Below are 15,103 nucleotides of genomic sequence, written 5' to 3' on the forward strand. Positions count from 1 at the left end.
AACCTGCCAGGCACAATTCAGCCTCAGGGCCTTTGCGCTGGCTCTTCCTTCTGCCTGGGAGGCTCTTCCCTCAGGTCTGTCCATGCAGCTCGTTCATGTCTCTGCTCAACTGAAACCCTCTCAGTGAGGCCAACCCCAACAGTCCTATCTGAATAAGCAGTTCTATTGACCTGAACTTGTAATTCTCAACCTGTCACCCTGTTCTACTTTGCCTTTTGCCATAGTGCTTTTATCTTCTAGCAGGCCATGTGCTTTTCTCAGTGACTACATGTATTTCTTTTGGTCCCCGTTCCCTCCCATCAGAATCTAAGCTCTGCAAGGCTGGGGATATGTGGTTTGCTAACTTGTGTATCCCCAGCTACTAAAACAGAGCCTGGCATACACAGTAGGTCACAAAGACTGTGTGACATGTGAAGGGTTACGCTGATGGCCTGTCTTACCCAGTGGCATCTCAGAAGCTGTACCCCACTGAGTACAGTTTGAGAAGCTATATGGGACCCATGTGGAATTCCTGCCTCTGTGTGAGTGGAAGTGAGCATGAAGCTTCTCCCCGCCGCCCCCCCCCACCCCGTCCTGCCCTATGTTGGTTCTGCTTCTGTCTCTGCTGGGCCCCTTGAGAGGGGCCGTCTGCTCTGGGTGTGTGGCACCTGTGTGCCCCCAGCCCTGGCCTGAGATGGGATGGGACACTGGGGAGGCCCTGGGTAGGGGGCAGTGGTTATCAGAGGGATCACTAGGAAAGAGCAACAGGGCCCGCCACCTCTCGGGCCAGAGCCTGGGGTCCTCAGCATCTCATGCAACTCGTGGATTTATTGTATAAACAGGGACCTACTGTGTGCTAAGTGCCAGGCAGTGCGCTGGCGTTCAGGGGTACTGGTGAGTGTCAGTGTCTTGGGAGCTCCCACCAAAATGTTGGGGAGACAAGGACATAGCCATCATGATGCAGCCAGGTAAGGGGGCGCTGTGCAAGCACAGACCGGGCCCTGAAGTCAGGGTGGGGTGGGGGTCAGGGGAGGCTGCTCAGAGCGGTTTGTATATGCGGCGGCTGAGGCTGAGGGAGACGGAGAGTCACTCCGGTAAAGAGAAGGCGGGCGATGCTCTGGGCAGAGGGGACAGCAGGTGCAGAGGCCAAGAGGGGAGATTGAGTTTGTCCCGTTCCAGGAATAGCTCAACATTCAGTCTGGCTGCAACAAGGTGGGAGGCAGTGGCAGGAGGCTGGAGAGGTTGCTGGGGAACCGACTAGCAAAGGGTCCAAGGGTGCCGGCCCCACTGGGGTGTACGTACTGTGGCCACTGGTGTAGTGCTGCAGCTTGTCCGTGTACTCCGAGTCAGCACGCTCAAACCCCCGTCTTCTGGAACAAGAGCAAAGGGCTGGAGCCACCAGCAAGCCCCCGGGGAGCTGGGAGCCACAGTAGGTGATAGGGAGAGGGAGGGCAGGCCCTCAAAACCACACCCCTGCCAGAGGGCTCCCGGTCAGTCCCTGGCCTAGCAGTCTCACCCTTCCTGGACACTCCCCCCACATCCCTTCCCACCTCTCCCACCTCAAGTCCAGGCTCATTATTTCCGCATCCCCTCTCCGGCCAAGCCCCTTTCAAAGTCATCTCCCATGGCCCCGGAAATCCCAGGGGCTTCTGTCCATCTGAACTTATGGCCCTGTCTGTTCTACAGCGGGGATCTAAGGAAGAAGAACATTCCTTCACACTGAAGAGTTAGTGTCTCTATGTGCCACCTCCATGAATAATGGACTTGTCGAGGCAACTCTAGCCCGAAGGGATGGACTGTAGCGAATGATGGCCATTTAGGTAGGAGGCCTGCCCGGACCTCTCCCTGGCCCTGGGAATGATGGGAATATCCCTTCGGCTCACAGACACTGTCCAGGATTGGTTGACTGGATGGACAGCTGGGCCTGGATAGGGCTGGGGGCACCCACCCACCTGTTGCACACGATGGCAATGACGACCACAGCGATGAGGAAGACCAGGCCAGCTGCTGAAGAGCCGATGATGAGCGGCAGCTTCTCCTGGATGCTGGTCTGGTACTCGGCTGGGGGAGAAAGCACGTGGAGTGTTGTCAGCCTGGCTCTGGGAGTCCTAATGCCCCCGACCCCACGAGGTCTCCTGGGATCCCCAGACTCTGTTCCTGCTCCTGAGACAGCACCTGTCCCATGCCCAGATGGAGAACGCGCCAGTACTCACTCACACGTAACCTTGGACAAGTCTGTGGACTGAGCCAACCCTTAGTTTCTCATCTATAAAATGGGCAGCATACCTCAATGTTGATACGAAAATCAATAGTAATAAGAAGCTGACATACAGAGAGGCAGCCGGAAGCCCAGACTCTGAGGCCAGACTCCTTAGGTTTGAGTCCTGGCAGTGTCTTCCTGCCTGGGACCTCTGGTAAAGTGACTTAACTCTCTGCGGCTTAGTTTCCTCATCTGTAGAGTGGGGACAATAGTCCCCATCTCAGAGCACTGTTGTGTAGAGCACTCAGAAGGACAGGTAGTAGAATAGTAACTGCTCAGTAAATATGAATTATTACTGTTATTGAGTGTTTTATTTTTGGGTCACTGTGCTAAGTATGTTATGTGTCTTGTTTGATTCTCAGAATCCTCCTATGATTCAGTGCCTATGATCGCCCCACATACAGATGAGGGCACTGAGGCTTAGCAATGCCATGACTGGCTTGGGGTCACACAGTTAGGAAGTGGCCAAAGTCAGCATGTGAACCCAGGTTTGTGTCCGGGCTTAGAAGAGATAATGCATAAAATGCCCCCAGCCTTGGCTAGGCTCTTGGAAATCACTTAGCACATCTTTGATGCCATCAAGACCATCATTGTTTTTAATGTAATTATTATTACTTCTCATTTGCTTCCATGACCAGACAAGAGCTTGTTGAAGTCAGGGACCAGGTAAATTCCAGGTCCTCAGCACTAGCGTGCATTGCTGAGTTAATAAAGGGTCTTGCGACAGTCCCCCATGCCCCAGGTCGATGACACTCATCCAACATGCAAGAGGGCCTAGAAAGGTGAAGATGCTGGTCACAAGGGGGTGGAGCTTTACAGAGGAGGTAGCTTTAGTGTCCTGGCTAAGACCGTTAGCCTTAGGGAGGATGTTTGTGGTAAGACAAGAACTCATGCGTCTCCAAACCTCTGAGATGCTCAGCTAGGCAAAAGCCAAGGCCCATGACCAGTGGTTAAAGCAGATGCTAAGAGGGGACGCTGGAGTCTGGTCATAAGTAAAGCTATTCTGGAGCTTGGCTGGTTGGTGAAAGGGCTACCAGACTCACGGGAACGACAACTGTGGCCTTAACTCTGTGTGAGACCTCGTGCCAACTCTGGGCCAGGTTCTAATGGTTCAGCCCCCATCTTTACATTAGTTTGACGATGATGATCATGATAATGAGATAGCTGTCACCATCCCCATGTATAGATGAGAAAACCGAGACTCAGAGCTGCTCATGGCCACACAGGGCTGAATGAGCACTATAATTTCTATCTGTCCATTCTCTTAATTCTGCTGTTCCTCAAAGATTATTAGAGCAGGAAGTGTACTGAGAGACTGTGGGGTCCCAGACTGGGGGACACATAGCACATGGGCTGCCGCCTCCCCTTCTCTTGCCCAGGGCAGACATCACTAATCCATCCCAGCACTCCTTCCTGCCGAACTTCAGGACTCCTCTCAACCCAACTACAAGTCATTGGAACAGCGCACGGATAAACGCGGTGTGCTCTCAAAGACTGAATATGACGCTTTCATTTTGTAGATGAGAAAAATTTGGACCAGGGAAGGGAAGTGACTTGCTCAGAGTGTCTCTGCAAGTTAGGGCGGAGCTCCTGACAGTCCCGCGAGAGGAAGCCGCCTGGCTGACGGGAGAGCAATGGGGGAGTCCACGTGTTTTCCAGCCACAGACATGGGGCCTCTCTGGGTGGCTCGTTCCCGACCAGCAGGGAAAGGCTGACATCTAGAAGAGGGGACACCTTTTCTAATTTGTCCAAAGGCACTTGGAAAGAACGGGGGCCTTCTGGTTTATTCTGTTGGCGGAGCCAGTGGCCTCCTCTTGCCCTCTGGATGTTGCTCACCTTCTGTCATGGTCTGGAAGTACATCTTGCCGCTGTAGCGCCCGTAGCCCGCCACGGTGCGTGCCCGCACCTGGAAGACATAGATGGCGCCGGCTTTGAGGCCCTGCACAGTGACCGTGTTGGTGGGGCTTTTTATGGCTGTGGCGTTGTACTCACTGAGCTCCTGCCGAGGAACAGAGAAGACTGTTAGCAAGCTTGTTGCCCACAGTGGGCCCAGAGCCCACTCCTGCCACTCGGGGCAACTTCGGCCACTGGATAAACATCTGTGGTTCCCGATTCTTCACGTCCTCCCTGTCACAGAATTCCACACCCATACTTTTTGCATGTGACTTCCCAGGACCTCCCACAAAAGAAAGCAGAGTATATTTCTCCACTTTGTGGATGCCGAATTTATCCATGTGTCTTGCTTTGGCTCTTGGAACGTTCTAGAGGACATGATGCAAGTGGAAGCTTTACTTGTGTTTGTTGAGTTGGCTTGGCCTCTTGTGCTCCTGCCTTCAGCCATGATGGGGCTGAGCATGGGGTAACAGCTAGTTCCAGAATGAGAAACATGTAGGAAAGACCTTGACCTAACTCCTAGGCCACTTCAGTTGACCCACAGACTCCAACCAATGAGCAAGAAAATAGGTCCTTGGAATCCGTTGTATTTTGGGGACTATTTATCTCGCAGCACCATCCTCGCTGATAGCTGACTAGTACACACACGCCCAGTGGCCACTGCGTGCAGACCCTGAGGTCTAGGCTGTGAGTTCCTAGAGACAACAGGAAGAGGGCCTACCTTACCTGCTTCTTCGTCCTCCTCCCTGCCCCACGCCTTGATAGCTTACGTGGAAGGACCCCTGTTCGGCTACAGCACACTTGAGTGTGGCAAGAATTAAGGCCCAGATGGGGGAAATGAAGCTCAAGGTCATGTATGAGCTGCTGGCTGCTTTGGGACTCAAAACCAGGGTCCTACAGGGAGCTTCCTTTAACGTCCAAGGCTTGAATACCCAAGACCCAATGTTCCCTCCTTTGAGGGCTGCAGGATTCCAGTTCTGCCTTGTGGACCACCCAGGGTGACCCAAGGAGTATGGGACAAGACAAAGTTGAGCCACTGCCATGGGAATGGAGCTGTTTGAATTGGAGGCAGGTGCCTACCAGTCTGTATGACGCTCGTGCAGACAGCTATCCGCTACCCACCCCCAAACCTTCCCCAGACACCCTCTTTGGACGAGGCCCTGGGGACTCCCAGGGACCAAGGCACGGGTGCTGGATTCAGAAAGCTCAGTTCAGAAAAACAAACAGCGTGGAGCCTTTAGCCCTTGGAGGATCACGAACGCCTCTGAGAAGCTGATGAAAGCTATGAGCCTCTGTGCAGATAAATGCACACCTGATTGTGCATGCCAGTCACGTGCATGTGCGCTGCACAGAGCCCTTGAGAACTCTCTCAAAACAATTAAATTCAGGGTGCGTCACGTCATGACAAGCACCAGAGCCTAGAGGTTAAAGATCACAAGTTGGAGCCAGACTTCCTGGGTTCAAGGCCTGACTCTCCTACTTATTACCTTCGTGACCTTGGCAAGTTTCTTAACCTCTCTTTGCCTCCTTTTCAACATCTGTAAAATGGGGACAAGAAGGGTCACAGCCATCTCAATGAAATGCATTACTGTGAATAAAGCACTGATACCGGTAGGGTAAGCACAGTGTGCGCGGGGGCATATGTCCTCGCCTGGGGGGGCCCATCAGGTGAAGTCAAGCAATGTTCTCTGCAGGGTGGGGTTGTGCAATGGAATTCTGAAGAACAAACAGCAGTCACCCAGATCAAAAAGGGGGAGGGCATGCTTGGCAAGGAGTGCCAGGTGTGAAGGCAAGGAGCTGAGAAAACTTGGGACATGGGGGCTAGAGAAGGGGCTCACCTGTGAGTGCTTCCTCCCCACCCCCTCACACCTCCTGGGGAGCAGCAGCCGTAGGAAATCTCTCTTATTGTACCAGCTCATCTGCCTCCTCCTCCAGGAAGCCTACTTGACCTCTCAGCCAGATGTGCCTTTCCTCCTCTGAGCCCTGGAGCACTTGCGTGGATGCCCCAGGATGGGGTTTCTGCTATGTCCCCTCATCCTAGGCACAGGCTGATCACACAACCGTGACCATAAACTCCTGAAGGGAGTGGCTGTGTTTTACTCCCCTGTATTAAGCACAGAGGCTTACACACAGAGACCTGCCCCAAAGCCCACAGGGTAAAGGCTGTACTCCTCAGTGTGGCATTCCAGACCCTTCACGACTCGCCCTTTGCCAGTCTTGCCTGCCACATCCCCAGAGTCCTCCAGGCTCTAGTCATATCCAAAGGCTTCCCTCCCTTTCTTGGTGGGGCTGCCAGATTTAGCAAATAAAAATGCAGGATGCTCAGTTAAATCTGAATTTCAGATAAACAATGAATAATTCTTTTGTATAAGTTTTTCCCATGCAATATTTAAACACAATTATACTAAGAAATTATTTTTTAAAAATTTAAATGTAACTGGTGTCCTATATTTTATTTGGCAACCCTACCTTCCCTGGACACTCTGAGCCTTGGCAAGTGCTGTTTCCCCTATCGGAAATAACCTTTCCCCATCTGCCTGTTCATCAAGACTTAGTACGAGGACCACCTTTGCTGGAGAAATTTCTCAGATGTCCCAGAAAGAGTTGCAATTCCATTGTCTCCTTTCCCACCTGTTGTTCTGATATGCATGTGTTTTCTCCAAGGACTATGGGTTTCCCGAAGGCAGAGACCTTGTGTCATTTATCTCTGGGACTGCAGGCTCAGCACACAGTAAGTGCTCACTAACTACCGCCGGTAACAAATGAATGAACATTGTAGACTATTAAAAAAAAAAAAAAAAAAAAAAAAAAAAAAAAAAAAAAAAAAAGGTCTATGAATGCAGGTTGCAGTACCAGGATTGTCCACTAGGTGCCGCCAGCCAACATGGCATCCGCTCTGGTTTGAAAAGGGGATGGATTCTGCAGACTGCGTGGGTGGGGGTCCACTTAGAGAGGGAGGAAGTTTTAAGTTCCTGATTATAGGATGGAGATGGGAGGTAATGCCAGTGGCATAGGCGCCTCAGAAGAATGAGGAACGAACCTCATGGATTGCTTCTCTAAAGCAGGAAACAGCACAGAGCAGGGGATTGGAAGTCCTTTCAAATGTCAATTCTTCCCCTTACTTTCATTGTGATTTTGGGAAAGACCCTTCACTCCCCTGGGCCTCTGTTTTCCACTCCAGAAAAGGAACAATAAATGCCAACCTCTCAGGTTGTTGTGATCAGGTAGTATCTGGCCCAAAGCAGCTGCCTGAAAGACCTTAGTTCTTCTCCCCCTGGGGCTGGAGCACCTTTTCTGAATAAGGACTAAGCATCAGCAAGTTAGGGGAAGAAATTTAGTATTAAATCCACTAGTCCTGGAGCACCTGGGTGGCTAGGTCGGTGAAGTGTAGAACTCTTGATTCTGGCTCAGGTCACGATCTCAGGGTCATGAATGGAGCCCCACATCGGGCTCCACACACAGCACGGGGTCTGCTGGAGAATCCCTCTTTCCCTCCCCCTCCTCTCCCCCACCACTTACTCACACTCTCTAAATAAATAGATAAATAAAATCTTAAAAAAAAAAAAATCCACTAGTCCTTAGTTTGAATCCTTATCCGGAGACTACGGGCCGGTGAGGCACTGGGTACATTTCTTAAGCCCTCTGAGCCTCGGTCTTCTCGTCTTGAAAGTGGGATAACACCACCATATGCCACACAGAATGGGTGTGGAGATTCAATTGGAAAAAAATGGGTAAAGCTTTTAGCATAGTCTCCAGCGCACATAAGGACTTAATAAATATTGGCTCTCGCCCTTGTTCTTATCAGCACAGTGACAGGATAAGCCTTCACCAGTGTTCATGAAATGGATGAATGAATACAAAAGTGAGCGAGTGTGGGAACAAGTCTGTCCACGTCCACACTGGACAACTGTCCACACTGCTCCACATACCCCGGACCACAAGGTAGCCTGGGCCTTCATAGCTCATTTCCACTGCCCTCAACCTTCCTTCCCTTCTGCTCTGCCAAGGAGAGATTTCTGTTGAATACACATGAATCGAGGAGGTCTACAGGGGCCCATGTGCCATAGGTGGCCCCACAAAGGAATCTTCTCCTGGAGTGCTGGGGGAGCCAAAGTGAGCATGAACCTGTATGCTCTGGGACAGCTGCCCAAGGAGGCCACCTCCCCCAGGACGCTGGAGCTGATGGAAACAGCCAGCACCAGGCTGGCCAACACCATTCGTCAGCAGCATCCAGAAGCCTTCCAGCAAAGTGGTTTTTAGCTCCGGGCTCCGGGCAGGCTGGGAAATCCCCAGTGGAGCTGGGGCAAGGCCAAACGGAGAGCCTGCTCCAAAAAGAGCCCTTTCTAAAGAAGGAAAGGAGGAGTGGGAAAGAGGGTGGGGGTAGGGCCCGCAAGGGACTGCAGGGCTCGCTGCCTAACTTCCCTACCTGGGAAGATCTGCGGCCTTCATTAAAGAAATCAATTGCAGGCACCAGGAGGATTCCAAAGTGTTAGGGAAGAGCCGGCTGTGGACTTGTCAGAAATCCATCCTACATTCTAGCTCTCCCTGCCTGATGGAAGGAAGCCTGAGAAGCTGGGGGTCGAGACTGTTCCTCTCCTTGAGAGGCCATCTCCTCCGACACCGGCCATCACTCCTTTTTCTTTCTCTCCTTAGAATTGCCATCCTCCTGATTTGGTCCATTTATTTCCGTTTTATCTCTGCACATCCTCCTCTCTGTTCTTGGCTCTACCTTTTCACCCTTGGTGAACACCGCAGGTGCATCTCCATGTCACAAACCCACAATGGCCCCAGGAAAAGGCCCCACCATCCACTGGGAGTTGTCCTTCACACTTCCCTGGTCCCCTGAGTTTCAGAATACCGTCCAAATCTGCCAGCTTCTCACCTCTCTGCTGCCAGCCCCTAGTCCACGCCACCATTGTTTCTCACTTGGTGTCCGGTGAGAGCCCTCTAAAGGGTTTGTGTCCCCAGGAACCCCTTCCAGTCTGTTCTCCACACAGCAAGCTACAGGGATCTTGAACATAATCAAAGTCAGATCACATCATTCCAGAACCTTCCAATGGCTTCCTGGAGTACTTTAAATTGAATCCAGACTCCAAAGGCATGGAAGGCCCACCACAACCCAGCCTTCTCCAACTCCTTCCCTACTAATCTTGTTCTTGTTCATGTTGCTCCTCCACACTTGCCTTCTCCTGCCCCAGGGCCTCTGCATGTGCTGTTCCTGCTGTCTGGAATAACTGTTCTCAACACGTGTCTGTCTGGTGAGCTCCTAGCATCTTTCAAGGCTCAGCTCAAATGTCACTGAAATGAAGATATCCTCTCACTTATACCCAGATCATGGGCCCCGCCTTGGTGCCCCTAAGGACCTTTGCTGGCCCTTCTGTAGCTGTGTCACAACTGGTCACATGGCTATTTATGTCTGGATCTGTCTCTTCCCCTGGACTGTGAAGGCCCTGAGGCCTCTGAGATCTCTGGCTAATCACACTGTTTCCAGTATCTAGCCCAGGTTCCACCCAAAGTTGGTGCCAGTGAATACTGAATGAACCCGTGTCCATGTCCCACTGGCAAGGGCCAAGCTGCCCCTCACTGCACCCCAGGCCCTGGGAGGAGGGGCTGACCAAGTAGGGCCATGTTTCACCATAGCCATACTTCGGGCCTGTCCCTCTCTCACCATTTGTACCTAAGACTCTCCTTCAGATCCTGATCTTGTCTACTTTTCAATGGTCATTCCAGAAGCATTCCCAAGAGAAAACCAGAAGGCAGGAGAGCCAGGCGAAGAGCAAGGACATAGGCCCAAATCCGTGCTCCGCCACTTAGCAGCTGGGTGCTCTTGGACAAGTTGCACAAATTCTCTGTGCCTCAGTTTCCCCTCCCGTCCAAGGGGATGAATGGCACTGCTGTGAGAGGAACGACAGGATGGAGGCGGAGTGTGCTCAGGATGTGTGAGCTGGGGGTGGCCGCAGCTTCTGCAGACAGGGCTTGCCGGTCCTGCCACCACATCAGATGCCTGGGGATGCCGGTCCGCAGCAGAAAGTAGGGCAGAGTGGCCTCCTGGTTCACACCTGCAGCAGCCTCCTCGGCCCCTCCCATCTTGGTAGGAAATGGGTCGGAGGCAGGACCCGCGCCGGGATTCCTCATTTCCTCTCTAGTCTTTGGGGACAAACACTTTCAGTTTCGTTTAATCATAAAGCTTCTTAATTAGGTTGTTTTTTTTTTTCTTTTTTTGGATTCTTAGTAGCTAAGCTGTCCCTGCCGGAGGGGGTGAAAATGCTGCTTCCTGCAGGGCCTGGGGCTTCCTGGGCCTGGGACCAGCTGGTCTGGCTCAGGCTATAGGACACCTGGCTCCTTTAAGGTGCTCGAGGGCCCAGCGAGGGGTAGAGCAGCTTCCCTGGCATCAGCCTCGGCTCAGGCCATCCAAGAGCACTGCTTGAGCACCTACTGTGTGCCAGGCTGGGGAAATAGCAGAGATTAAGGCAAACTCTCCACCCTGGAGGAACAGGCCCTGGGAAGGGATCCATTCACTTATTCCTTCAACCAATATTATCAAGCATATCTTTGGAGCCGGGCAGGGAGCTAGGGAGACAGTGAACGGGACAGATGTGGCCCCTGGCCTCTCTGAACACACTGCCTAGAGCAAGGGACAAGCAAGGACACAAGCAATCATAAACCAGCTGGGGGAGGCTGGCTAGGGGTTTGCAGCCCCGTGGGACTCACCAGAGTGGGGCTGAGCTGGCAGTGAAGAGAGGGAGGGTGGGGCTGGTCTTCAGAAGGTAGAGGTCCCGCCAGGGCGGCCAGAACTGCTTCTGTCTCTTCCTCTCAGCCTTGGGGGAGAGACTTCCTACCCATTTCTAGGTCCTTACCCACAACCAAAGCACTTCCTGTAGTCATTCACACTTTAGTCCGAATGTGATCCCAATGACACCTTTCCCAGGGGCCCCTGCAGCCTCTGTGGCTGTTTGGTGCTTCAGGACGCAGGTAGGAAAAGTCTCCAGTCACAGGGAGAGTTTCCTGGACCCCTGCTGTCGATCAGCTCTGTCCACCCCCCGGGCCCCTACCCTGAGCAGGCCCCGTGTTCAAAGGTACGGGCTTCACCTAGCTCACAGGTGTAGCTCTTGCCCACCGTGCAGCAGGCAGGGCAGACGGGAGGAAGGGAAACTGCCCTCTGCTAGGGCCAGGAGCCATGCTGGGCACCGAACCTGCCTTTTCTTCTTAGCCTGTGAAGCCCCCAGTTAAGACAGGCTATCTCCTTTAGACTTGGCATGGGAGGAAACTGAGGCTCAGAGAGGTAAGATGTCTGCCCAAGGTCACATGGCTGGTTCTGGATGGAGCTGGGATCCAAACCTAAGGCTTCTCACTCCCCGTCCAATGCTCCTCTACAACACCAGCGCTTTCCAACCCCGGTCCCCAGGTCCTAGAGAGCCCTGAGGGGGTAACGGGGGTCTGATTTAAAAGCGCAAAGAGAAATCACTCTCTCCTCATACAAATGGCATCCAGACAAATGAAAACAAGTGTTTTAGCTGGAATCGGAGCTCTACTCCCATCCTGGACAGAAGCTCTCTTGAGCGGTTTTAAATCTTGGCTTCAGAATGGGTGAAGCTTTTCGGGAAACCAATTCTTCAGAACCTCAGGCCCACTGAAGTCAAGAGGAAGGAGGGTCTCGGTGAGGAAAGGGCCATGACCACTGGCTTCCATTGGGATTGCTGGCCCGGTACCCCAGACCAGAAAAGCACAACTCAGAGAGGTCAAGGAACCTGCCTGAGGTCCCACAGCTGAGGATGACCAGAGTCAGAATTGAGCCAGGCAGCCCGACTCTGAGGCCAGTGCTCTCTCTGCGTCCAGTCTTGTGGGATGGTAGAACCCCAGGGCCCAGGGAGGTGGGGGTGGGGAGCGCACCCCAGAGCACACGGGTACCTTCTCATAGTACTGTAGCTCGTAGTCCAGGATGACACCGTTGGGCTGGTCAGGCTGGGACCACGACAGGGTGATGCTGTCCACGGTGCGGCTCACCTGATGCATGATGGACACGGCTGATGGAGCTGGAACAGAGGTCAGAGGTCAGGGGTCAGGGGCCACTGGAGAGGGTGCAGCCTCCGGTCCCACTTTCGAGGTGCCCAGGCAGAGAGAGTGGAGGATCAGAGAGGGGACGGCATCTGGCTGAGACCACACAGCCTGCCTGGGGGGCTGATGGGGGCCAGAGGGACTTGGGGAGGACCGTGCCTGCTGCTTTCATGAAACACCTGCAGATTTCAGACCCAGACCATGCTGGCTGTCCCAGGGGAGCTCAAGCCACACCAGGTGAGAGACAGATGCCCTGGGCCCTTCTCTGGCCTGACCCAAAGCAGCTGCATGAAAGGTGTTCATCCTCTCTTGGAACTTACAGCCTGCTGGGCTAGGGAACTCACAGACCCAACACACGATGATGGGGATCCAGGAGAGGGGAGCAGAGAGGGTGGGAGATTCCCTCCTTCCTTCTGCAAACGTGCACCAAGTACCTACTACGTGCCAGGATCTAGCACTGAATAAAAAGGACTGCCAAAAATAAATTTATAAAAATAAACTCATAGCTCCTATGGAAAACAGTTTGGCAGCTCCTTCAAGAGTTAAACATAGAATTACCACATGACCCAGCATTAGCACTCCTAATTTTATATCCCCAAGAACTGAAAACAGGTACTCAAACAAGTAGTCATACATGAATGTTGATAGCAGCACTGTTAGCAATAGCCAAACGGTGGGAACAGCCGAGGCGTTCATCCATGGATGAATGGGCACACAAATCATGGTATACACATACCAGAGACTTTTATTTAGCCATAAAAGTAAACTAAGTATTGACATACGCTCCACTGTAGATGAATTTCAAAAACACACAGAGTGGAAGACAGACACGGAGCTCATACATTTGAGGAGTCCATTCGTATGAGATACTCAGAATAGGTTAAATCCACAGACAGCAAGCAGTTGGCGGTTGCCAGGGCTGAGGATAGGGAGGAACGGAGAATGTTCTGGGCCTAGATAGAGGAGATGGTCGCCCAGCACTGCAAATGCACTAAATGCCACTGAATCGTACACATTAAAATGGTTAATCCAACGTAAATTGTACCTTGGCAAAACCCCTCCCTCTCCCCTTCCCTCCCTCCCCCTCATGCTGCTAGTACCATCATGGAGGTTAAAGGAAGGGGACAGGAAGTCAGGGGCGGCCTGTTTCATGCTAGGAGGACTCTTAGAAATAATGTAGTCCCGTCCCTTCATTTTATTGATGTGGAGGCTGAGGTCCGGGGAGGGCATGTGAGCTGCCCAAGTTTGCACGATGCATTCATGACACATGGCCTTTTTCTGGATTCTTCAGTTTGTATTTCACCTGATCCTGTGTTTCTGGCCTCCTTTTCAAGGGGAATGAACCCGTGCAAGGCACCTACTACGTGTCACCCACAGCCCGGGGCCCTTCGCACCTGTTTCCTGAGCTGACCGTTGGGGAGGGGGGCAGTATATTAAGACACTAAAGCTCAGAGGAGCAAGGGGCTTCCTGAGATCACACAGCCCCCACATCCTCAGTGGGGGAGCTGGAATTTGAACCCAGGTCTGAGGAGGGCAGGGCTTGTCCCTTGCATTGGATGGGGCAGGGGTAGACTCCTGATGCGGTCCCTCCCCATGGTGTGACTGCAGTGAGCCCCCTTGCCTCTCTGGCCTGAGGTGTTCATGATCTCAGGAGCCACTGAGGACTCAGCAGGGAGAAGGGAGCACCTCCTGCAGTCTCTCGTGGCTCGTGGGCAAGTCTGTGACAAGCAGGTGCCCTGTCTCGACCCACACAGGCGTATCTGCAGGTTGAGACAGACACTTTTCCTCCTCATTCAAAGCTGGCTTCCCAGGTATGGATGTGAGCATGGAGCAGGGGTGGGTAGGAGCCCATCGGGACTTGAAGCCTGGCAATGACTCACCTCTTCCCTGCTCTGTTTCTGTCCCTTCAGCTCAGGGTGGAGGGAACGTTATGTTGCTTAGAAGACCCAGGTTCTGCTTCCTGGTCTGATGCTCACTGACTGTGTGACTTTGGACAAGCCGTCTCCCAACTCTGGACCCAGTTTCATCCTCTGCACCATAGGCAGAGGTCTTGCGGCTCCAGTGCTCCCTGCTTGTCCCTCCTGGACAGCCTTCAGCCTGGAGCTGGGTCAGCCCAGGGGCCAGCATGAGCCTGAGCAGGTCCAGCTTCCCTCTATCACCGCAAGTACCCAGACACCCGAGATAGGGTGGCAGCACCAGCAAGAAGGACTTGGACCTTGGTCCTGGTGTCCCTGACAAGCCTCTGTTTCTTCTGCACCCAAAGGAGCGCTGTCTGGTTCTTGGCTTGGCTCCTGGCCCTGCCTCTTGGGAAGATCAGGCCCCGCTCCCTGCAGTTCCCTCCTCCAACAGGGGGACTCTGTCTTCTTTACTGCCTCCCAGAGAATCAGGAGACCTCAATGTGAGCAAAGGGGCCCCACTAACCATTGTTTATTGAGCACCTACTACATGCTGGGCACTGAGCTATTTCCTGGACATGCATTAATTAACCCATTTAATTCCCACTACATCCTTGAAAGCAGACCTCCTTCAGCCCATTTCGCAGATGGGAAAGCCGAGTATCAAGGAAAGTGTCTTGTCTGAGGCTACAGAGAGAGTAAGTGGCAGCACAAACAATACATTCTCACCAGAGGCCTGGGGACGGGAGGTGACATTTCTTGGGCTCCATGAAGTCACCTGAAGGACTCTTGGAGCTGTGCATACATGTTTAGCAGTAACAGTGAGAAAGCCACGAACCTAACACTGAGCCTTTCCTCTGTGCCCAGCACTGTCTGGGCTCTTTACACCTATTAACATGGGTGTCACAGAGAATTCTCACAATGGCTCCGTTAGCTGGGGGCTCCTAACATCATTGGTTTATAGATGGGGACGCTGAGGCTTGGAGCCGTTCAGTAACCTGCTCAAGGGTTGTGCAGCAAG

At 52.8% G+C, this 15,103-nt stretch overlaps 1 protein-coding gene across 3 annotated transcripts in view; it reads right to left on the minus strand.

Annotated features, from left to right (window-relative positions):
• EPHB2 (EPH receptor B2) overlaps positions 1-15,103 on the minus strand; it is a 183,563-nt gene that overhangs the window by 13,321 nt on the left and 155,139 nt on the right. The window contains exons 6-9 of one of the 3 annotated variants that reach the window (XM_047727698.1): positions 12,041-12,165; positions 4,076-4,145; positions 1,932-2,040; positions 1,282-1,349 (exon numbers count right to left, since the gene is read on the minus strand). In XM_047727698.1, coding sequence (XP_047583654.1) covers positions 1,282-1,349; positions 1,932-2,040; positions 4,076-4,145; positions 12,041-12,165 — 372 coding nt within the window. Of the gene's footprint in view, positions 1-1,281; positions 1,350-1,931; positions 2,041-4,075; positions 4,239-12,040; positions 12,166-15,103 lie in introns of all 3 variants that reach the window. The other 2 variants (XM_047727697.1, XM_047727696.1) reach the window with 2 other exon arrangements.

This window comes from Lutra lutra, chromosome 4 (assembly GCF_902655055.1).
Source record: "Lutra lutra chromosome 4, mLutLut1.2, whole genome shotgun sequence".
Lineage (NCBI taxonomy): Eukaryota > Metazoa > Chordata > Mammalia > Carnivora > Mustelidae > Lutra > Lutra lutra.